The sequence below is a fragment of the Gavia stellata genome, chromosome 3 (assembly GCF_030936135.1).
Source record: "Gavia stellata isolate bGavSte3 chromosome 3, bGavSte3.hap2, whole genome shotgun sequence".
NCBI lineage: Eukaryota > Metazoa > Chordata > Aves > Gaviiformes > Gaviidae > Gavia > Gavia stellata.
In genome coordinates, this window is record NC_082596.1 from 102,802,886 (window position 1) to 102,826,846 (window position 23,961).

The window sequence follows — 23,961 nt, forward strand, 5'->3', positions numbered from 1 at the left end:
GGTGTTGTAACACCGCAAGTCCCAACTCTATACATAGCACCTCAAACTTCTCCCCAACTAGTAGCCCGGCTAGAGCTAGACCAAAATACATTAAGAAGGTGCCTTGGATGGGACAATTTCAAATTAAGAAGTTAAACCTGCCTGGCCCAGACCTAACTCCATCAAGATAAGACCGCGTAGTGCCCAGCCTTAAGGGGCAGATCACAAGTTGCCCACTGAGCATTTACCAGTGACCCTTTCTTTTCCTCCTCTGGAATATCAGCCCCAGGCTCCAGCTCCCAAGCACTGCGAGGCTCCAAGCAACAACAAGTCACGGGATCTAGGAGCCTGATTAACACGGCCTTCCACAAAGTTAAAAACAATGTGCCAACGCTTCTCTCGAGGAAGAGTTTTACATTCCTATTGGCGGTGAAGACGAAACAGAATTGGGTAGACAATACAGACCCACTTTTTTTTTAAGCTGGGGTGTTGGTGAATCCTTCTTCAACCTAATGTTACAACCAGTCTTTAATGAGACTTGTTCCGATTCAGTTGTAAAATTGTCCTCTTAAACTTCCAGATAATGGGAAGTACACAAGAACGGGGGTCTCCCAAGTCAACCCATTGGATTTTTAAAAGGAAAAAAAAAAAAGTTGAAGGAAGATGAAAAACCGCATCAAATGCGGCATGCTGCCATTTACCAGCATCACATCCTAAGCAGACCACATCTTAATTCTTTTAGTAGCTTTATACACATAGGCAGATTAAATAGATTAAACATAGCTTAATTACAGCATTTATGGTATATTAATCTTCTTTACAAGGTGGATGATTTCTAGCTCACGGCTTTACTTTAGGAGTCAAACAATCTACATACATACACACACGCTTGGCTCCTGTAATTTTTCCGCTCTACCTTCAGAACAGCAAGTTAATTTCTATTGTCTATACAGGAACATAAAGAAACATTTTTTTTTTCCTGCCACAGTCATCATGTACTGTAACCAGCCCCCGACCATCTTGGTGGCCCTGCACTGGGCTTGTTCCAGCGTATCCATCTCTTCCTTGCTCAGGGGAGCCCCAGACTGGGCGCAGTGCTCCACACACAGTCTCACAAGCGCCAAACAGAAGGTCAGGAGCACTTCCCCGGACCTGCTGGCTACACATTTACTCACGCAGCCCAGGACGCGGCTCCATTCCTTGCTGCCACGACTCACGCACTGCAAGGACTGCTGCTGACTCCCATTCAACTGGCTGTCCAGCACGACCTCTGGAGCGGCTTCCTAGACTGTCAGCCCGCTGTCCAGCCCACACCTCACCAATTTGGTGATGACACGACTGGAGCCAAGGCCTTGCCATACTCAAGGAATAGTACACCCCTTGGCCCACAGTGCTGGTCATTTCATCATAAAAAGCAACGCGGTTGATGAGGAATGACCTGCCCTTGGCAAATCCTCTTGGCAAATCCAAGATCACTTTCTTGTCCTTTGTGTGTTGAGAAAGGTCTTCCATGAGGATTTGCTTCACAACCTGCACAGGGACTGAGGTTGTGCTGGCTGGCCTGTAGTTGCCTGGATCCTCCCTCTTGCCCTTCTTGAGGATGTCTGATCTCTGCCTTTTTCCAGTCACAGGGAACCTCCTGCAGCTGCCACGGCCTTTTGAAGATGATAGGGAGCAGCTTTGCAACGACACTGCCCATCTCCTTCAGCACCCTTGGATGCATCCTGCCTGGTCCCACAGACTCACATATGCCTACAGGGCTCAAGTGATTCTTAACTGTCTTCCTTTACTGTGGGTACTGCTTCATGCCCACAGACTCCGCTAGCAGGCTCAGGGACCTGGGAACCCTGAAGACAAGCCCTACTGCTTGAAAAGGGAGGCAAAAAAAGGCACTGAGTATCTCTGCCTTTTCAGTGTCCCTTGCCACTAGGTTCCCTGCCACACCGAGCAGTCAGCCCAGGCTTCTGCCACCAGTGTACTTACAGAAAGTTCTCACATTGTTGTCCTTCACCTCCCTCGCTAGTCTCAACTCCAGCTGAACTTTGGCTTTCCTCACTCTGTTCCGTCGTGCATGGGCTACCTTCCTCCCACATAGCCTCTCCCCGCTTCCACCTCCTGTGTACTTCATTTTTGTGTTTGAGCTCACTCAGAAGCTCCACGTTCATCCATACTGGCCTGTTGCCATGCTTGCTCGACTTCCTGCACATGGGAATGGACCATTCTTGTGCTCCGAGGAAGCTGTCTTGAAGATCAACCAGCTCTCCTGGGCCCCTCTGCCCTCCAGGGCAGTTTGCCAGGGGAAACTGAACAGGCCAAGATCTGCCCTTCTGAAGTCCACCTCTGTAATTCTGTTGTTCATCTTGCTCCCTCCTCTCAGGATCTTAAACTTTACAGTCACCTGGTTGCTGCAGCCAAGGCTGTCTCATCCTTTACATCTTAATCATCTTCTACTTCAACCCATGGAAAACAAGAGACAAAGTCTGCATTGATGTTTAACAGTCTTGAAAATACTTGCTTGTTAATCAGTAAAATAAGGTAATTTTGTAACTAGCACAGATTTCACATAGCTGCTTTTGTAAATGAAAACCAGATAATTTTAAATGATGGTGCAATATGGGGAAATTAGGCTGACTTGCAAAAAAAAAAAAAGACAGCAAAAAACCCTCTAAAAACCCACAAGACAAGATCTCATACCAGAGCCCTCCTTCTACTCTAAACCAGTTGAAGTCCTTGTAGTCCACAAGCAGCATATGCCACAAAGGGCCCCTCACTCCAAGAAGGACATTGAAGTGCTGGACCATGTCCAGAGAAGGGCGATGAAGCTGGTGAGGGGTCTGGAGCACAAGTCTTGTGAGGAGCAGCTGAGGGAGCTGGGGTTGTTCAGCCTGGAGAAGAGGAGGCTGAGGGGAGACCTCATCACTCTCTACAATTACCTGAAAGGAGGTTGCAGAGAGGTGGGTGTTGGTCTCTTCTCCCAAGTGATGAGTGACAGGACAAGAGGAAATGGCCTCAAGTTGCGCCAGGGGAGGTTCAGGCTGGATATTAGGTACAATGTCTTTCCTGAGAGAGTGGTGAAGAATTGGAACAGGCTGCCCAGGGAGGTGGTGGAGTCACCATCCCTGGAGGTGTTCAAGGAACGTGTGGACATGGCACTGCGGGACATGGTTTAGTGGGCATGGTGGTGTTTGGTGGTTGATGGTTGGACTTGATGATCTTACAGGTCATTTCCAACCTTAGTGATTCTGTGAAATACCAAGCAAGCTGCTATATAGTACTCTGTGTGATTTCATACAGCATTCCCTATCAGCTGGGAAATGAATCACCCACCACTGTATCTACAGGTTTTCATGTGATGCCTACTCACACGAGAAGGTTTTTTTTAAATCATAATCAGCATACATCCTTAGGGGTACAGAACTTATCCATTTCACATGCACAAAACAAGCCTGCATAACAGCAAGTGAATCTAAATCCATCTTTCTTCTCATAAGTGATCATTGTTTTACTTTTAGAATTTATGCCTCTTGGCAGAAGGGGGAGAAGAGTTCCTTTGGTTTTTTTTTTTTTAAATAAAAAGCCTTTCAAGGATAAAGTGCAAAAGGCAACATTACATGTGGCTTCTTGGACAAGAAAGGAAATTGGATCTTAATTTCAATTAAAATAAAGCATAGATGATGTGGTAAAGAACACTTTCTGTTGTAACATACCTACATTTCTCTCTGTAACTGCACTACTTCACCATTTGCCTTTTGGAAGGGAGAGATTTATTAGCACAGATTATGCTCTCCATGCCATTCTATATCTGCTTAAAACTTATTTCCTGATGCAGACATATTAAAGTAGACAAGTTAAGTGTTATGCCTACTTCATGCATAAAGCAGGATTACACAGCTCAGATTCTATGTCACTATTAAAAGAATCTCTCCAGTGGGGAAGTAAACCACCACTTACAACTACCATGTGCTTCATTTATATGTAAAGACCACTTCATACCTATTTATGGATTTAAAAACATTTAAGAGAGGCTTCAGTAAAATCTCTGTTAAATACAAATTACTTCAGAGAAACCCCATGGAGAGATATTCATTTTGAATGAGTGCAGGTGTCAAAGCACTATTCCTTTCAAATATATTAAGAAAGCAAGTATCATAATTGTTCAATACAAAGAAAAGAATTATATTATAGTTGACAAATGGGAAAGCGTGTACTCATTCTTGCCAAGAGTTATCTTGCCAGCTGCTTAGAGCAAACGTTACCCATTTCAATTCTTCCAGTGTCTTGCAGTGATGGTGAGCGACTGCTGAATTAAGACCCAGCTGGCCTCCGGTGGAAGCGCTCCTGTAGAGACCTGACTGATCCCGACTGTGGGAACTGGGCTAACCAGCTGACTGTGCAAGATGTGCGAAGGGTAGAGTATGGGTGGGACTGCTCAGAAGTCAGGGCACAGTAACGTGTGTTGTGAAGATTCTCCATGGGAACAAAACCTTCCTTTCTCAAAAAGATGGAGGGGAGTTTTCTGGCCTTTAGAACACATGGCTTCCTCAGCAACAAGAAAACATGTCAAAGCAACATAAGAAACTATTAATGGAATTTGAGAGGACAATTCTGCCTTCACTTGATCTTTTACCAAAAATATTTTAGAGGGCGGGGAGTAAGGTATATTTACAAAGCTTCTGTAGATTAACTAGTCTTCAATAACAATCCAGTATAGAACCACAAAAATTTGTTTAAAATTTAACACATAGTAACATCAAAACAAACAAATGTTTCCACGGAGACAACTACCTAAATAAATGCTCACAATAGATCCAAGGCGTGACGTCACCCAGGCCTGCCTGCAACCATAGTAACATGCCAGTGTAAACAGAAATATTTTTATTTTCCTATCTAATAATGTCATAGAATTAGCAGTTTTATGGCAGTGCTTAAACCATGTTCTTGCAGTGCTGAGTGGTAACGCTTCTAAAATAAGAGTGGAGGTATTTATATCGGGGCTATTACTATTACCATATTAACTACATACAACAAGTGGAGTATGAGTATGGCATAGCTAACATATCAAATTTCCCAGAGCAGTTGTTGACCCCAATAAACAAAGAAATTTAAGTTCCTAAGGCAACATGCCAGAATGCTGGTCAGAGATCAGTAGCATCTATTCTTCTTGGGTATTCTGCTTTCCTTAATACAAAAACCCTGAAGTTCTTAGACTGTTGTGTCTCACTGTCTTGCTGGATTAAGAAGAATGCAGCCACATGTTGCTTTTCATACCAAATGCAGAACACTTCTGCGCCCTTCTCCTGTGTCACCAATGAGCCTGCTTCCTCCAAGGCAACAAGGTTCCCTAAACCCTTATTTGCACTCTGCAAGCACAATACAAGACACACAGCCTACAAAGGTTTGCAACCCTGGAAGAGGAACATAAAAGAAACAGTCAGTTAATCAGGAAAATTTCCAAAAAGGAAGGCAATTGTTTTAGCTACTAAAAAGATACCCGTGGAATTCCCATTCTCATGAAAAACATCCATTTTCAAATGCTATTGCATGTCTGCAAGCTGTATGTCTCTAAATTCAGTAGACCCAGATTGCATTATCACTCTTAATTTGCAAAATGTAAAAGAAAGATGTCTATATAAGGTTCAGATAGTATGTGAAAAACGAATGCTTGGAATGATCTAAAATTACTAAGATATTTATACTACAACCCTACATTTTAGCAGAAGCCTGAGCTACAGAGAAATTGAAGCTCTTATCACAAAAATAGTGAAATACTATTTTTCATCCTGTCATGAAACTTTCACATACACTAATTTATGAAAGCTCTCTTTCTCATAGAATATGACCGTGACTTATCCTTGCCTTCAAGTATGGCACTGAATTTAGGGACCAGTTAAAAAAATTACTTCCTACAAAGTATTTTCAGGCTTCTTTCTTTTTTAACAATGATATGAGCAGGTTTTTCAGAGAAGGGGTTGCTTCATTTTTGCCATTTAAAGAGAAAAAGCTATCCTAATACCCATTAGCAAACGAGATTTTTACGTAACTTTAAGGAAGGAGCTAACTTTGAAATGAAAATTTACCTTGCAACCATAGTGTCACTGTTGTATGGAGTCCAATGAACACATGAAGAAAAAAAAAAAAAAAGGAGTCCAACATCTCAAGTTTTGACTGTGAAACTATAAAATACAGTAAGGAAAGCTACTACATAATTGCATTTACAGTTATGTACACTTTTGTTGGTTTTGCTGCATTTTTAATAGATTTCATCCCATAAGATACTGTAGAACTTTGTAATTCACTCTACACAATTTCTTTCACTTTTCCAGATGCAACACGCATAGAAAGATAACGATATTGTATGAGATGTCTTTACTGTATGTTTTTATAACTAAAAAAAAATGTTAAAATGTACTTTTCTACTTATAGAAATGGCAGTCTATCCCAAGTGTATTAACGCAATCTAAATATTTGGCATAAATGTAGGTGGTTTTCCTCTGATCTCTAGGGATGCAGCTTATAAATATTCATACACAAGTGGGCTTTGGCTTTTCATTTCAAGTAATTCCATTGCAAAATTCAGTGCTGCTTCATTTCTTGTGTTTTCTGAGCTGACAACAGAAAGTTTTTAAAATAGAAAAGCAAAAAAGAAAAAAAAGGCAGAAAAGTTATCTATTAAATCAATTTTTAAACACACAACAACTTATATTACAATCCACCAAATTGGAAGGATTTTTGAGACCCTTAAGTACCTACAAATTACTGTTAAACAAAAATACTTGTGGGCAGGGAGGGGGGAGATCACCCAATTTACATCTTTTCTTACCAAACAATGCAAATCTAGCAATTCTTTCATGTCTACTACTGTGCATTCTTTGCATTAGACCACTCCTCTTCTTATCCTAAAGTACATACAAATAATGTGCTTATGTGAAGGCTTTCAGTGGACCTCTTATGCAAGATAAATAGACAAATGACACTTCAGTCTGACCTGACATCCTCATGCAGAAGGAAAACGGTATTCTACACTTATTTTCTTATTTGTAAAAAAGGTTCATCAAAATTTCCTCAACCTTTTTAACAACATAAACTTAACCTTAAATGAACTGCTCTCTGAAAGACAGACACATAGTACCAGCTTTGAAGAAGTATCAGGGACTGTTCAAAACTTTCAGAAGTTTTGTTCACCTGGTTTGGCAGAGGTGGGGAGGGGGGTGCCAAGTGTGCAAAAACGTTCATTACTTCTCAGGACTGAAGTGATAAAAATCTCTCCTGCAGCAAAGAAAGTTGCCAATCAGAGAATAAAACACTATCTTTCAGTAGCTCTTAGGTAAACATATCTGTTACTAATTTCCCTGTTACTTTACCCTGACTATCAGCAACACATAGTTTGTACCTATTTTGCCAGTATCTATAGCAGAACAATAAAAGAAGCCTGGGAAAGTTAGCAAGATGACAAACATGGGCTTTATACATAGACATAGTAATTCATAAATCCAAAGAACAATTCTACTAGATTAATTATTTTCTAGTGTTTGAACTATGTGTGCCATTGTTATAAAGTATAAGTACAGCTGGTTAGAAAACAAACCCTGCTAAACACAGTGGCTTCCCAGTAATAGACCCAACAGAAAACCTGTTTGGAAGTTCTACCACAACACTAGATGGCAATTGTAGTTGGGTATGACAAACATCTCGTCTCGTCTTTGAGTGTGTTTCCCGGCTAGATGACAACTGCCAAGATCCCCCAGCCCCATCTCACTGAACCACTATGGCTGACCATAAGAATCCCAGGCCACAGTCCATTTTGTGAGACGCAGTCTAGCTGAAGAACCTAAAAACAACAGTAGAGAGCAGAGCCTTCTGATATCCGTAAGCATAACTCTTACCAAGGCATGGAAGCAGTATTCTGTACTTTCTGGGGAGCTGGAGATTCTGTTATAGTGTTCAATGGTTTTCATTCAACACAGATGGGGAAAAGCTTGGGTTGTCAAAAAACCTTAGTGCTCTGGCGGGGAGAAAGCTGCTTGTAAAATGGAAATGAGTAAGAGTTTATTTTGTGAGTATGCCTGTTTTGATGCATCACCAAGTCTATCATCATCCTTTAGCTTAGGGTTAAATGTGAAGCAAAAGACAAAGCAAGGAAAAGCAGTTGTCTGAACATGCTCAAGAAACCCTGCGTACTCAGCCTATGCATAAGCCTCCTAAGTTACAGCATATTACTAACACTTGAGTAACTACAGCCATTAAATCTTCCCTTGTTAAAATTTAAAATACTATATGTGAAATAAAGGTGATCTAGACTAAAAAGAATTGCTGATATATGCTCTCAAGAATAAAAATGTAAAAAAAGAAAACCCCAACACTTAAGAAAATGTGGAAGTACACCTACTGAAAGCATGCACACGAAAAACCAGACCTTCCTAATAAAGATAGCAAATCTCAGCTATTGTAAGTTTCCCCATCTGCCATTTAAAAATAAAATTCTTTTAAAAAAGAAGACTATATAAAATGTGTTATATGTACTTGTACAGGTGAGGAATGAGCAAGTAATTAATAAACAATTAAGATAAAAATGCTTTTGCATTTGATGCAGTTATCTCCTAAACTGTTAAATACCAGATAGCGAGAGGAAAAGATGGTGTGCTTCTTCCAAGAGAAACGACAACACTTCACAGCCATCAGGGGAGAAAGGGCTGAGAAACTGCTGAAGAGGCACCTCCCCACAGAGGCAGAGACAAGAACCCCTGAGCCCATCTGAGGCTGCTGAACGACCCGCAAGGGGATATGCTGACGTCCCCCTTGAGCCTCAGGTCCTCGCCACCTTGCTGCTCATTCCTGCAGAAAAGGACTGGAGTCCTGCTACCCCAGCAGGCTCCAAAACCGATACTTCTTTCTATCTGCTAACGTTGCACAACTGGTTATGCCATATCATGGGGTCGTCCTATCACTGAATTGCCCGGATACTGACATGAGAAAGTAGGGCTAAGATTTATTATTTCCTGTGATGATCGATACAGAGAAATTTTTAAGTCAATGAGAGCCAAAGAAAATTTGAAAATAAATGCCAGCATTGTTTCTTGATCTACGATAGACAAACAACCCTGCAGCCTAAACATTCATTTCCAATAAGCTAGTTCACTGATAGTATAACTAACTCTGGCAACACAACTTCCAAAAAATACAAGTAGGGACTCAAAGAGAAAGTGGACTGATACAAGAACAAGCGGGTTGGAGTGTGCATATATAGTGTTTTCAATTGCCTAGATAAGATCCCTGCGGAGAAAAGAAACAAAGAAAGAAATCAAGTAATGTCATTCTAACTGTGCATGTTACACTGGACAGCCTTTCAAAGATCAAGGGCCTTTTCTTCTCTGCATTTCTATGCTTCAATGCACTCGAAAGGGTCAGTGCTTGTAGCAGGTTTTCCCAACTACCCTTGTAAGGAACGCAGTTTGCATGTCCTCCCCAGCACTACACCACAGTAGTCGAGAGCACAAGCCAAATAAGTGTTCCTACAAGCTACAAGTACAATTAAGGGACCTTCCTTAAAGCATGTCCCTCAACACAATGAGGAGTGAGACAATTTAAACAGTTACTGTGGTAATAAAAAGCAGAAAAGACAAGGTTAGCAGATCAGAAACCAGCAGGATGGGGAAAGTGAAAATGATCCAACTCGATACATAAAGCGAGAACAACAAAAAAAAACTATTTGGGGCTTCATACAGAATATGCCGGAACAGTTGAACGTCTTCCCTTGGATTTGATGAGTTTCTGGATCAAGCCTGCCTAGGTTTTCAATCTGGGGAGAAAGTTTCACTAAAGCTCAGGTCTGCTCACAAGAATAAGCTAGGACCACTGAGATAATCCTAACCAATTAATCACAGCCATGGGTCTGCATCACAAATTTGCCATCAGTTTGGCGTGGCCCTACACTTTAAACTTGAGTAGGTGTTGTGCTGGACATCAGGACTGTTGTTAGAATAATGGCTTTTAGTACCTATCCCACCTTAGCCTCAGTCCTCTGAGGCTGAGTTTTGACAAGATGTAAAACTACATCCTGACTTCATTCAGATATCCTTCGGGAAACATTCACATCATTTACTGCAGTCAAAAACCATATGTTTCTTGGAATAGCCTGCATTTCTCCTGACCACATCATACCTCTTTGTCCAGCGTAACACCTGTGACACTGAAATCAGTTTAAGATAGCAGGACAGAAGCTGAAAGCTGTCTCTTCAGACAAAGCAACACAGTTTCATAAAGAAACAAGAAAGAGATCAGTTGTGACAAAGACAGACAGTGCCTCACAACATCTGTAAGCAACAGAAGATAAATTTAGATGATACCTACAAAAGATGCTGGGGAGACAAGGAAATGATGGCAGAAAGGAACTTACTTGATTTTACTGAAGACAATGTCAACATCTGTGATTGTCACATTCTTCCCATCTATCACATGACAGTCCTTACATAGCTTTGACCAGTTCTTCCCATGCATTTCTTTTCCTGTGGCTCTTGTATCACCATGGATGGCAAATTTTCTAAAGGCCTCTTCCAGAGCACTTACTTCTCCTGCCATAGCTCCCTCATGGGAGCTGTTTGAATCATAGGATAATCGTTTTGCTGCTCGGTCCTTCGCTGGATCTGAAGGAGACTTTGGAGGAGTCTTATTCACAGGTTTGGTCGTCTTCGCTTTATTGTCAGCCATTATGCTGCAAAGAAGAGGAGAGTAAATTCATTACATTAATTTGCACTAGTTTACTTTCTGTTACAGTCCATGTCACAACATATGAAGAGTAAGTGGTCTATAAGGTTAAGAAGAACTCAGTGTCCTCCATCATCAAACAACAGTCTATACATAGAACTATTTAACTGTCTGCCCATCCAACGTACTAAAAAAAAAAAAGTCAGGGAAAGAACATTCCAAAACAGGGCACAAACCTAATTTCACCGTCATTACATCAGCCAACAAGAGAACACTCCGTGTTTGTTTCTTTTTTTTTTTTAAATGGCAATCACCACAGTGACTCTACTGATTTGAATAAAAGTATGCCCCGTACATTGTAGGTGTTACTACCTACTTTTATGTCTGAAGGAAAAAATAAACAGTCCTTTATTTTCTGGACTGTGGCTTTTTAATTATTTTTTATTGAAAAATGTAGTATTTTCAAAGTGCAGCAAAACTATTAATGTTATAGCCTTTGTGTTATATAATGTAAGGGCTAACAAGTAAGGAAGCCTCAGAAATGCTTAGGACAAGTCTCTCTTGTTAACAAAACCATTCATTTCTCACGTTTACGCCCAAAGAACTGCAGCTGTGGAATTCATTTGGAATGAACACATCCATGATGCAGAAGCACTGAGAAGGGATGTCATTACCACAGAGAAAAGCTTTCAGATTACCCTATGTTCATGTAGGATAGGTTTGCCTTTTAAAAGAAACCTTAAACTGAGCAACACAACACTAAAGTTATTTTCAGGTGTCTTCATATGGAAAAAACCCCTAACATGCCAGAAGCATGCTGCAGAAGCCTTTGCCTTCTGCCCATCCACTCTTAGCTTGGCAGAAGTAAGAGGCACTGGAAAGCCTGGGGATAGGGCGCACTGTGTGCCTGTCCCAACAGCTACACGCAGACAGTTGCCCAGACTCACATCTGTGGTGCTGCTACAAATCTTAACCCATAAAGATGTGCTTCAGGAATCAGAAGCTTGGCAAACACTGGGTCAGGGCTGGAAAGCCCACCGTACTTACCTCGTCTGTTCTTCTTCGAAGTCACAGCTGTACGTGGTATGTGACTAACACATGCAAAGACTGGTATGTATTTCTAGTTAAGGTTTTATTTCTGCATCAGGTAAAGTTCTTTTGGCTCAGGTACTGTACTTCAACGCAAACTCCTCAGCAATGGAAACAATTCTCAAATTCTACTGATACTGCTTAACCTCTGTCACTTGAGCAACGACAACACACCCTTTCCCGCACGCTGCAACAGAACTCACCGTAACTACCTGCTCTCCAGCAGTTGTTCAGCTTCATCATCAGAAACAACCTTTTATTAAAAACTATTCTAAAGGACCTTTGTCCTTTACACTTGAGCAGATGCAGCATGGCCAAAGCACTGCTGTCCATTTTGAAAACATTCAAGTAAATGCTTAAAAACCTTGTTATATCTTAAGCTTCTGTTTTGTTTACACTGCCAGCACAAGTTTTGGCCAACAAACCAAAATGCTAAATTCAAATTAATATGACAAGAATTTACTATCTGTAGCCTGAGAGTTATATATGCACCTATGAAATAAAAAGAAAAGCACAGAGGGGGGAAAAAAAAGAGTTTGAAAATTTAAAGTTCATTAAAAAGTTAAAAATGTAACCAATTCCCATTTCTATTTCCCTTGCGCCCTGCCTGCTCTCCAAAGAACAGCAATTTTACCTCAATAAAGTCTCCCAACACTGAAACTCCAAGACAATAAGCACCCAGCGTGTAAACTGTAAGCTAATACAAGTATTACAGATGCATACATTTTTACCAAAATAGCGTCTAGATCGGTCTAAACTCTCTGATTTATCAGGCTATACACATTCTTTTGCTACCAAAACAGTGGTGAGAGAACATAAAAAGAAATCAAAAACACTGCTGACACAATCTATGCAGAAGAGAATGACATTAAAAATCAGATCATGAAGATCTATGATCTTCCTCCATCTTTGAGGAAGCTTGACCTCAAGAGCAGAAGTCTCTTCCAAGCTTGCACCATTTCAAATCCACTGGAGCTGGAAACTAGAACTAGAACTTTTCCAAGCTAACCCTAACCGGCGAGAGAAAGTAAGAGAGAGAGTACACATCAGCAAAAAACAAAGTCTGTGTTTTAATGTCTATATAGGACATTAAAAACCAAAGTTACTTCCGTAAGCAAGCAACAGGACAAAAGAAGGTGGAGATCTGCTATAGCAAGGTAGGAACAGCTCATCATTTTGCAATTTTATCTTGTTCCAAATAAACCTTCCGAGAGATTTTCGGAGATAGCCCCCTCTTGCTCTTAGCAATTCTGTCAAGAAGCTATACTCAGCGTGAATATCCTTGAAAGACAGAACAATTGCCCAGTTTACAAACTATAAGCAAGAGAACGTCTGTGCCACTCTGTCTCATCTGAAGTTAGAAAAAATAACCACATGCCTACAATTTTAAACATCCGTTGAACAAAATCTTTCTTTAGCCAGTATCAGTGCCTTGCTGGCCAACTTTGCCTAATCCCATGTCACCCACAACTATAACTCAACTTCGCACAGCACAGCAGAAATGTGTTTTAAAAAGCAACTAGTGATTTCAAATCATGAGCTGAAACCCATACTTGAAAGGGTTCTGGTTTTCCGAATCGTGTGATTTTTAAAATGACTACATTATTTTTTGTCTGTACTACTGTCTTATCCTGTCTTCAATATGATAGCTATATCTATTGAAAATATTTTTTACTTACTTTCAGTTGCTAGTAAATTAAAAGTTTATAAACTTGATATGGGAAAAATGCTTCAAGGAACATATTTGGCCTTGAGAAAGATAGCTCACCTCTAGATTTAGTTCTCTCGGACATCAATAAATGAACTTTGTATTGGGGTGTTTTGAGTGGTTGCAGGCTGGGGGGAACAGGCCCCACTATAGAAAAGGCTTCAGTTTTGAATGGTGAAATCTGGTATGCAAAGCAGCCTCATTTCAAAGAAGTCCTCACCATCTAAAGCAGAAGGTCAAGGATAGATTAAAACTAGGGCTCTGCTGTGGCTACCAAAAATTGTCATGGCTACTCCGCTTCTTGTTGAACCTTAATTACAGTTTACTTGGTAAAATCCCACATAGAAATGTACTAAAAAGAAGCTACCTCATTTATGAAAAAACTTACCTAGCCTCAACTTAAAATTGTGTTTCTTAACGCTACAAACAACATACTCTGAAGAGAAATATATTCATTCATATACTACATTAGAAGGTAAAGAATTGCAGAACACAGGGTATGAAATCAGATTTTTAATGGGGTCAGCTCCTTTAACTTTTTTTAGTGATTAGAGACGGGGAAGGAGATCATGCCATGCTGACGAAATGATCTCTCAAAGAAAAATACAGAATAGCCTGTTTGCCAAAAATTCAAGATCAAACGCAGTTTTGAGTCTTCCTTACCCTTTCTTCCCTGGACTAAGGGATCAGAAGGTGCTTGCTAGCTTCTGCTAGAAGTAAAGATTAGCAGTAATTTGGGGAGGGCCCACAGCAGGGTGATGGGTGGAAGTGACAAAAGAAAGCAACTACTCTCAAATACCAATTCTAAAATTCTGTAAAACAAAATTAAGCCACTGTTCAACAGCACGAGCTGTGTAGATGCTGACTATAACAATTACAGCTAACCAAAGAAACGTTTTTCATCACCGTCCAAAAAGTCTGATATGCACAGTTAGATAACACTACATTTCCAGAGCCATCAGAGGGAAGGAAGGTGGGACTAGCCACTGATCCCATCCTCTCCAAACACGGCTGGCTCCAACCTAGCAGGTCCACATCACCAAAAGCAGCCATAGAAGACATTAAGAATATGAGCAGATACTAGAGTTCAGAAGGCTTTGTGAAAGAACTGTCCCAAAAAACTGGAGCTCCAGAAATCAACAGAATATTTAGACAACTAGGTGGTGTGTTATGTACTGCTGTAGTCCGTGTCATGTAATACTCCTTTAGTATCATGAAAAAAACAATTCCTGTCCCTTTTCTCACTCTGCAATAGGTAAATAATACAGCACGTTATACAGACAGAGATATCTATACAGACAGAGATTAAGCTAGGGATCAAACTGACTGAGGTCATGACTAACTCCTGCTAAAACAGACAGAAAGTGCAGATCTCTGTTCTCAGCACATGCCTAACCCATTAGAAAAAGTTTTCTTGTATCATCAAAATTCCTTTCAGCCAGAGACCACAATACATACTCATCTGCAAACAGACAGCTGGGAGAACTCCCCTAGATAAAGTCACGTATTAATCTGGATTCTTCCAAAAATGAGGGGACAGGCAGCTATTGTTTTTGTGAATTCCAGTTGCTGATTCTCTATAGCAGCATGAATACCAGCTACATATAAATAAGCCCAAAGCCTCAGTACTGACCAACTATCAGCTCTACTGAAAGATTTATATTAATTTACACTCTTTCACTTACCCACATCCTCTGCAGGTGTCAACATATTGCAGGAATTCTGGTACAGCTTTGATTTAGATGTGGGGGACTTGCTCTTAGAGGTAATCCATCTCTTGAGGCTGCACCTCGAATATTCTGTTCAGTTTTGGGCCCCTCACTCCAAGAAGGACATTGAGGTGACATGAGAAGGACATTTCAGGACAAGAGGAAATGGTCTCAAGTTGCACCAGGGGAGGTTCAGGCTGGATATTAGGAAAAATTTCTTTATTGAGAGAGTGGTGAATCACTGGAATAAGCTGCCCAGGGCGGTGGTGGAGTCACCATCACTGGAGGTGTTCAAGGAATGTGTGGACGAGGCACTGCGGTACATGGTTTAGTGGACATGGTGGTGTTAGTTGATGGTTGGACTTGATGATCTTACAGGTCTTTTCCAACCATAGTGATTCTGTGATTCTATGCTAGAGCGTGACCAGAGAAGGGCGATGAAGCTGGTGAGGGGTCTCGAGCACAAGTCCTATGAAGAGCAGCTGAGGGAGCTGGGGTTGTTCAGTCTGGAGGAGGCTGAGGGGAGACCTTCTCGCTCTCTGCAACTACCTGAAAGGGGGTTGTGGTGAGGTGGGTGTTGGTCTCTTCTCCCATGTAACTAGCGACAGGACGAGAGGAAATGGCCTCAAGTTGCACCAGGGGAGGTTCAGGCTGGATATTAGGAAAAATGTATTTCCTGAGAGAGTGGTGAAGCACTGGAAGAGGCTGCCCAGGGAGGTGGTGGAGTCACCATCCCTGGAGGTGTTCAAGGAACGTGTGGACATGGCATTGTGGGACATGGTTTAGTGGGCATGGTGGTATTGGGTTGGTGGTTGGACTTGATGATCTTACAGGTCTTTTCCAACCTTAGTGATTCTGTGAATAAGGAAGACCCAAAGACTTATTAAAACCCAGAGTATTTTTGCCACATAAAGCAGGTACATGATTGTATGGAATGCTCTGAAGAATCAATGTTCTCTGACTCTATGAAGGAAATATATAGTCTCAGTAGTTGCAAATGTATTAACCCAGTTTACTATCTCCACACCAAAAAAGGCTTTTCCAAACAAAAAAAAAAAAAAAGGAAACTATCAAAAGTGTGAATGCCTAGCTTTTGGGGCTATACCGTATACTTTCTCATCTGCTTCATCTGGCTTGCCTCTAGCATGCTAGGAATATTCTGTCCCAATATAAGTTGAATTGCTTTCATTTGCAGCAAGTATTACAAAAACAGTTTTTAATGGAAGTCTTCTTGCAGCATTAACTGCCATGGAAATGAATAAGAGTGTATTTGTCTAAGACAGCACAAAAGACTGGAACACTACAGTAGATACTTATTACAGCCTCAGATACAATTCACTTAATAGAAAAGGCAGCTTATTTTAAAACCATTTATTCTTTAGAATATTTACCAACCAAGAATTGGCTAAAACGAGGTCAAAAGTCCTGTGAACTAAGGAAAACTTTCAGTTCAAACTTTTTAATGGCAGAAAGCATTCAAGCATGAAGCAGACTCAGCAGTTCAGGAGACTGCTGAGATTGATGAATTTGGAGAAAAGATTAAATAGCACAATGGCACAGTTGCAATGCAATAATGGTTTTACTAATATCTACCCTTTCCTGTAATGCTCGCCTTTGCATATGCCAAGTTCATGTCTCAGGTGCAACACCTAGCTCCATTGCAAGTTGCAACACAACTCCACAAGACCCCAAAGTTATATTTACACTGAGCATCAGGGTCACCCTGTAGCTAAAATCCAAAGACTGCAGTGCAAATTCCTCATCTTCAGCCCCAAATCAGTAACTTGGATAAAATAGCCCTAAAATGGAATATCTGCTCAAGTTCTCAATCTTAGCCCTGATCCCTCCTTAAGTTCTTAAGCCCGTCTACCACAAGCCCCAGACAACTAAGCAGTAAAAATCTACAAATTCCATCCTTGACTTCCTTCTGTTCTGCAATTCCTTTTGCTGTTGTTTTTACACAAAGTCCAAGGTTCTGCCTTGCTTACAGTCATACCATAGAGCTCTGGCCACAAGGTAGAATGGAGTTGGTACCCTAAATGTACTCTAAATACCCACCAAGATATCATCCAAAACAGAGATTCCCCAGACAGTCTTTCTGCAACCTCCTTGCCACCCAGCAATTCTGTTGCACATTTTGTCTCCGTGATCTGTTAAGTGACAAAGGCAAGCAGGTAATCCGCAGCACAAACCCTAGACTTACAAGCAAAGATACTGTTCTACTATCTTCAAAATATCACCAGCAGGTTAAAAAACCCAAATCTTTCAAGCACTCTATTCCATTTTTGCTAGTCCTTAAGCCAAGTATAAGTATGCAGGCTTTCCAACACTCTTGCTCTTTCTAACAGGTACTCGGATCAAAAAATTCCCTAGCTCATGGGCGAATTTCATCACACTGATCTTCCTTGCGTCCTCACCTTCCAAAGGGGCAAAATATAACAGATTAATCTGCAGAAGCACCTATACATCTATTTAGCTGGCCAAGAAAAATAGGATTCTACATTCAGTCAGATGGCATCTCTCATGCATATGATCACATCAGACATTTGAATGAATGCTCAAGAAAACAGTAGCCAGGAATCTACCGATTTTATTGAGAACTAGAAATAGAGTAGGGGGAAAGGAGAGAGATGGTGGACCCCTTGCAATGCTGTTAACACAGCCAGCAAGTTGAGATAAGTCTGGTATTACAGAAAGATTTGAAGAACCATATATTGTTAACATTAATCATTTTACTTCTGTTTTAACCTCACGATAAGCTTCCTATTTCTGTGCCATTCTCTTATAAATGCATCAGCCTCAACCTCTCCACCCGTATATTCTCAGCTCCTCAGCCTAGCCTAGACAAACTACCAGCCTTCCTAACGATATTTCTTAGATAGTCTTAAACCTGAAAGGTCATTGCCTTTTAGAAAATAGACATACTACAAAGAATTCTGCCCACAGGCACAAAACTTAGTAGTTTTATGTTAATTGTTACCTGCTTTTACCTTCCATTCTCCTGCTGATCCTTCCTGCACATCAAGCATTGGTAAGCAGGCAAGTGCTTATCAGAATCTGGTTCTGCACTGTTGGTAAAACTTAGCCACTGCACCACAAACAGTTGCCATCCAGAATTTCTTAAGACCTTGCAGCCAATCCAAACAAAAAAGAAAGCAACTTTTTAATGAGCATGAGAGGTGCTGTTTTTATGAGTGAATTGGATTCGTAAGATTATCAAACTGTGCAAGGCATTTGAATTTGTCTGACTGCATCTGTTTTATTTCAGTACTTGAACTATCTTCCCCATGTTTTAAAAATACTGCAAAATTGCAGTTAAAGGGAATTCTCATTTATTTTCTGTCTGTAATTATTTATGCCAAATAAAAACAGCAGAGACAAAGTACAGCAGATGGAATCTTTTTCCCACATTTTTGCATAAACATTCAAGCTGAGGGAAGGGAAAAACAGCTGGAGAAATGCAACATCCTCCTAATAAAATGCAATGCTTTAGACAATGCTCTTAAAGCTTCCCTTAAGCTTCCTTCACAGCTATCAGTAGGAGCCAGAGTTAAGGCATTTCTCTTCTGAGTTCTGCTCTGGGCATATTTCTCCATATGTGATGCTCAAATGAATGAGAACCATCCATTTTCCCTAGCATATAACACAGAAGGAAAATGAGCAGAGAACACTGCAGACCAACCAAAGCGAACAGAACTCTATCTACATTTAAACCCATCTTTACTTAAAGATAATGAAAACCTTTCACAGGCTTTATGAGGAACTGCACGGCTGAACCTCGGGTCCCCTGAACAATATACGTGTATCTAGCACTATGGACAAGGGCAAGGCTGGCTGGGTCGTACAGCTACATTAAGACCTTCAGCAGGACGCACACACAGTAACAAGAAAGGTGGTTACTCAAGTTCTCCAGTGTTTCTCCTCAGCAAAACAGTATTTCAGACTGTGATGAAGTTACAGATGCCATTAAAAGGAACAACCTTCGAAAACGCATTATGAAGCACAGAGATTATTTTGACTGCTGACAAATGGCTATTACTGTTCTATTTCTAAAAACTATTGCTATCTGCCTACCTAGTTGCTGCTACAATATCGCTTATACACAAAACTAAGTTTAGCTTTTAGTAAATTACATTCCTCCATTCCAAAGAGCCTCTTAATAAAATTTCACCTCTTTATATATGCATAAATGAAGCACCTGTACACAGACACGCACACCTTTATCAGCAATAGTTCCATTAGAACGTTTTTCTTTTAAAAAGACACAAGTTCACCTGAAAACACTTAAAACTACACAAAAACTCTTTATCTAACCAAATAACTCTTAACTAGCTCTACAGCATACTGCAATACCACCCTGTCGCTTACACAAGGTTTCAACTACGAAGGCAAAAGCATAAACACAGGCATCCACCACACATTTATGTACCGGTGAACTCTTATGAAGCATTTTTCTCCCATTATGCAACTATCCCATTTGAGGATTCCACTTACTAAGTATTCATCCTGAGCTCTGCCGGGCTGCTGGCATTGGCAGGTGAAGAAATAATCTGGACACAAATATTCTGCAATTCCACACACAGGCAAGGACACAAACCGGTGTCTAGAACAGCCTTCGTAGAGGAAAGTGAATACGACAGTTATTAAAGCACCACAAAAGAGGAGCCTCAACCGTTTAGATGAGGTATTTTTTCACGGTGTATCAAAAAAAGACTTGGGAATCATAGATCCAAAAAGACTGGAAGACAACAGCTGCTCCCCGCAGTAGTTAGCAATACAATTAATTTACAGCTCCGAATAACACGCTGGGCCTATCATCACTTTAGGATTAGCCGAGTACAGGTTCCCTGACCTGTAACGTTACAATTGTAGAGTTTGCTTCGCCTCGTTCCTTCATACACTATACACTGTCCCCTCCCGCCAACTCCACCCAGAGCAGACTGCTAATCTGAATTTCCACAGAACCCTTTCAAAATATTTCTGCAAAAGCCCCGAGTAATGAAGATCCACTCCATGAAAGGAGATCAGAGATTGTACAGCAAGGAGATCACGTCAAACACCAGTAAGACGGGGGGGTTGTGTACCACCTGTAGGTAAAAATATCAAGAGAACCAAGTTGATGCTATTGACAGAGATAGAATTAGATCAAAGAAAAATTGAGCTAACAGAGACTTACAGGCCCTGAAAGCACTGTAAGGTCTAATAGTCACAAAGCATCACCTCTGATCAAAGAACTGGAGACGGTATAAGAGCTACAAAATCATGAGACAAGATGTTTTAATATGAGAGACTTAAAAAAATTCCACCAATGTAATCTGTCAGGTGATTGAAGTCATTTGGGTGTGGTATCCAAATACCTTTCTAGAGAAACTGCATCACAGACTAAACGGCTCTTTACTGTCAAAGATATCAAAAAAGTCAACAGCTGAAAATTCAGGCTATGCCAATGCAAATTAGAAATGAGACTTCCTTAGGAAGAGACAGTCAACCATTGGAAATACTAAAGGTAACTTCCAAGAGTAGCTGCAAACACTTCACACCCTGACACCTGCACGTTAGACTTCATTTAACACAGAGGTACTTAGTCAAGCATCTCTGAAAGACAGACTTCTATGAAATGTATGTTATTGGTCTCAGATAACTAACTGAAAATAACTAATACATGAGTCAGATTAGATTGTCTAAAGATCCCTTATGTTCTTAAAGTCTGCTCCTTCAATTTTGTCTGAATCAAAAAAAAAATTAACTAACCTTTAAGTACAGATTTTTTTCAACCACCCACAGCTCAGTACAAAATAGGAGGGGAGTATTTCCCTTGCTAAATCAGCAATAAGTTCTTTCACATCTATAAGCTCCTGTAAGATGAACTGTTTGGGTACTGGTCCTTCCGATAGCGAAATCGGATGAGACAGGCAGATGCAGATTTGTTTTTAATTTAAACATAAGCCAAGTCATCAACAACGGAAGAACGCTTTTGTGAGCAAGACCTCTTAGTGTTTGAATTTCCATTGCAAGAATTTCCTTAGCACTGATCCAGTAGAACACCATTCCTCAACTGTGCATTTAAAAATTTGTTTGAACTAGGACTGCATCCCTCAGAGATTCCAGAAAAAACTGTTACATCCTTGATTTTTAATTTTTTTTTTTAAGTTTCTCTGTGCTCATTTTCCTGAATGCTCCAATATTTGAACAGTGACACACAAGCATATTCTTGAGATTAGCCAAACTGGGCAAGAATTAACTTTGTAAGATTATTTAAGACAGTTGTACTGAGATCCGTTTTTGTTTTTTCATCCACCACATAATGCACTGAAGCTTTGGTCTGTATACTCTTGGTTTTCTATCCAGGACCAGGTGAGTTCCTATCACACGCTCAGGACACTACGAGGCAGGGGAAAGATGAGGAGGAAAAGAAAAAGAAGAGGGAACCTTAAGACAGCTGGCAAGAGTAAGAACCTAGGCTTCTCCACATCTGCCAGAGTCCTGGCAAAGTTAAGATTCCCTCTTAGCAGAAGCAAACTGAATTGCCCACCCAGTACACATCACAACTAACAACAGAGAAGAACTTCCCACCTGCTTTGATGGACACACCACTGTGAGCCAAGAAAAATGACCAGCACGAACCCAGCCTGTTCCGCTCCATCAGCACTTGAGATAAACACCCCGTCAGAGCAAGCGTCCTGAAACCTGAACAGGTTATGCGTACAGGCCCTGTGTTCTTAAAGACCACATTTGTATCGGGGTATTTTACCAGTAACGTCCTCTCAATGCACAGTTACTTTCACTACTACTTCAAAGTATTCCAATAACCAACTACATTGCAATGGGAAATTCTTGCAGTACTTCTCTGTATGGGCAATTTGGGATGGGCAGGGTGATGCATTCACTAAGAAATTTCTTTCTGCTGAAGGTGTATTTGTTGCTATGTATTTGTTGTGGGTTTGGGCACATGAGGGAGATGAAGGGAAGAAAGAGCTAAAACAGCTTATAGAAAACACTGGGGAAAAGGCAAAGCAATGTGATTTTTCCTGTATAACGCTTTGATTCTAAAAGAAAAACTCCGTTTCAAAATTTTTAAAAATGACCTTAAAGAATGGTAAAAATTAAGTAGCCTGAAGATGAAATGTTTCATATTGGGTCAATGCAGATTTCTTTTTATCTTATTTCAACTTTCAGCATTTAGCCAAGTTAAATACATTTAAAAATCCCCCAAAACCAAGCCATTATTCGCATGTCCCAAGAGTGCCCTTTGATACCAGACCGTCCCTCAATATAAGACTCGCACAGTTCTCCAAGTTCTACAATGCACTTTGCTCTGACATACAGGAAAGAGAAAATACATAGCTGGATAATGCACGCACATGTGCCAATGTCTCCTTCTTAACAACAGCTGCATTCCCTTTTCTGCAGCACTTACAGTGTCTCGTTCTGTATTTTGGATCATAATATTTTGGGGGCCAGGCCCCAGTTTTTGTTCCATGGTTATATCGCACCTCACACATTAGTTAAGGTCCCTGACCACAGCTCCCAGACACTATGGCAATACAAACAGTAAGCAAAATATTTCTTTTCAACTAATTGGCAGAGGCACCTAAAAGCACTTATGCCCATAGCAGTCATGCCAGTATGGCAGAGAAGCACCAGGGGTGAACATTATATACCTGCATTTAATTTCAGTTACGCACGGCATAAAAACGGTTTTCGGAGAGAGAAAAAAAAAAAACCCTGTTTGTTGCTTGCTGAAAAGAGTCCATTTCATTTATGCAAGGGCTGCAAGCAGTATGCATGTACAAATAGAAAGGACATGACATCATCGAGGGACTACACCGTAGGAAAGACTGTTCTTACAAGATTTTCTTCATACAGTGATACAGGCTTGTGAATACAGCCACATTCTCACACTGAAGACTTAAATAATCAAAGTATGCAAAGCAAGAAAAATATCCGATATTTTTTTAGTTTGCATCTTAGCTTATCACCTGAGAGCAAGTTATCAAGTTTAAATATTGTATGGTTTATTCTCTAAAGCATTCTGAGCTATATTAAGTACAATTAATTGCCTCCATCTATATCAGAATACACTAATCTTAACATAAATTGACATAACTGCTGCCACCCTCCTTTTTTTTTTTCCCCTTTTTTTCTTTTTTCTTCTTTTTTTTTTTTCGATTAAGGTCAAGGTACAAGAAGTAGAAATAACTTATATTGTACAGCTGCCTACAGAAAGTAACTTGAAGGAACATACCTACTATAAAAATTAAATAAAAAGACATCATTTTTCACCACAGTCAATTCACACTTTGAACTGGGCACAGAAACAACTACTTGCTGGATGTGTATTTCTATTTATAAAGATTTTTTTTTTCTTACATTTACAAGGGTCAAGCGCAGGCACTGCAGGAGATTCCTATGAGAACCTTATCTGCAATGTGATCCTTGCATGGCACGCTGTCTAAGCATTACACTGTACCACGATTTAATACTCGCCATACGCTTCAGCAGTTACAAATGATGAACTATTTAAAGGCACATGACTGTGACCCCGAGAGGTACAAAAGCATTCAAAACAGCATTAGATTTCGGTTTTGGGAGGGGTGAGGTTGAGTTGGGGTAGGGCCTGTAAAAACACAGTTAGAAAAAGAAGTGGCTCCTCACTAAAGGACTAAAAAAATGGCCACTGACGTTTTAAAAATAAATAAATTGTATACATTTGATATTTTAAGCCTGACACTATGAAAGTGTATAGGTATCTCGCTGTTTTTGCCCCAAGTTTTC

The 23,961-nt window shown here is 40.4% G+C and overlaps 1 protein-coding gene across 1 annotated transcript in view; it reads right to left on the reverse strand.

Moving 5' to 3' along the window:
* Nucleotides 1-23,961, reverse strand: part of TPPP (tubulin polymerization promoting protein) — a 66,085-nt gene that overhangs the window by 40,641 nt on the left and 1,483 nt on the right. Inside the window, exon 2 of the mRNA XM_059836362.1 lies at nt 10,373-10,687. Coding sequence (XP_059692345.1) covers nt 10,373-10,683 — 311 coding nt within the window. The 5' untranslated portion in view covers nt 10,684-10,687. The remainder of the gene's footprint in view (nt 1-10,372; nt 10,688-23,961) is intronic.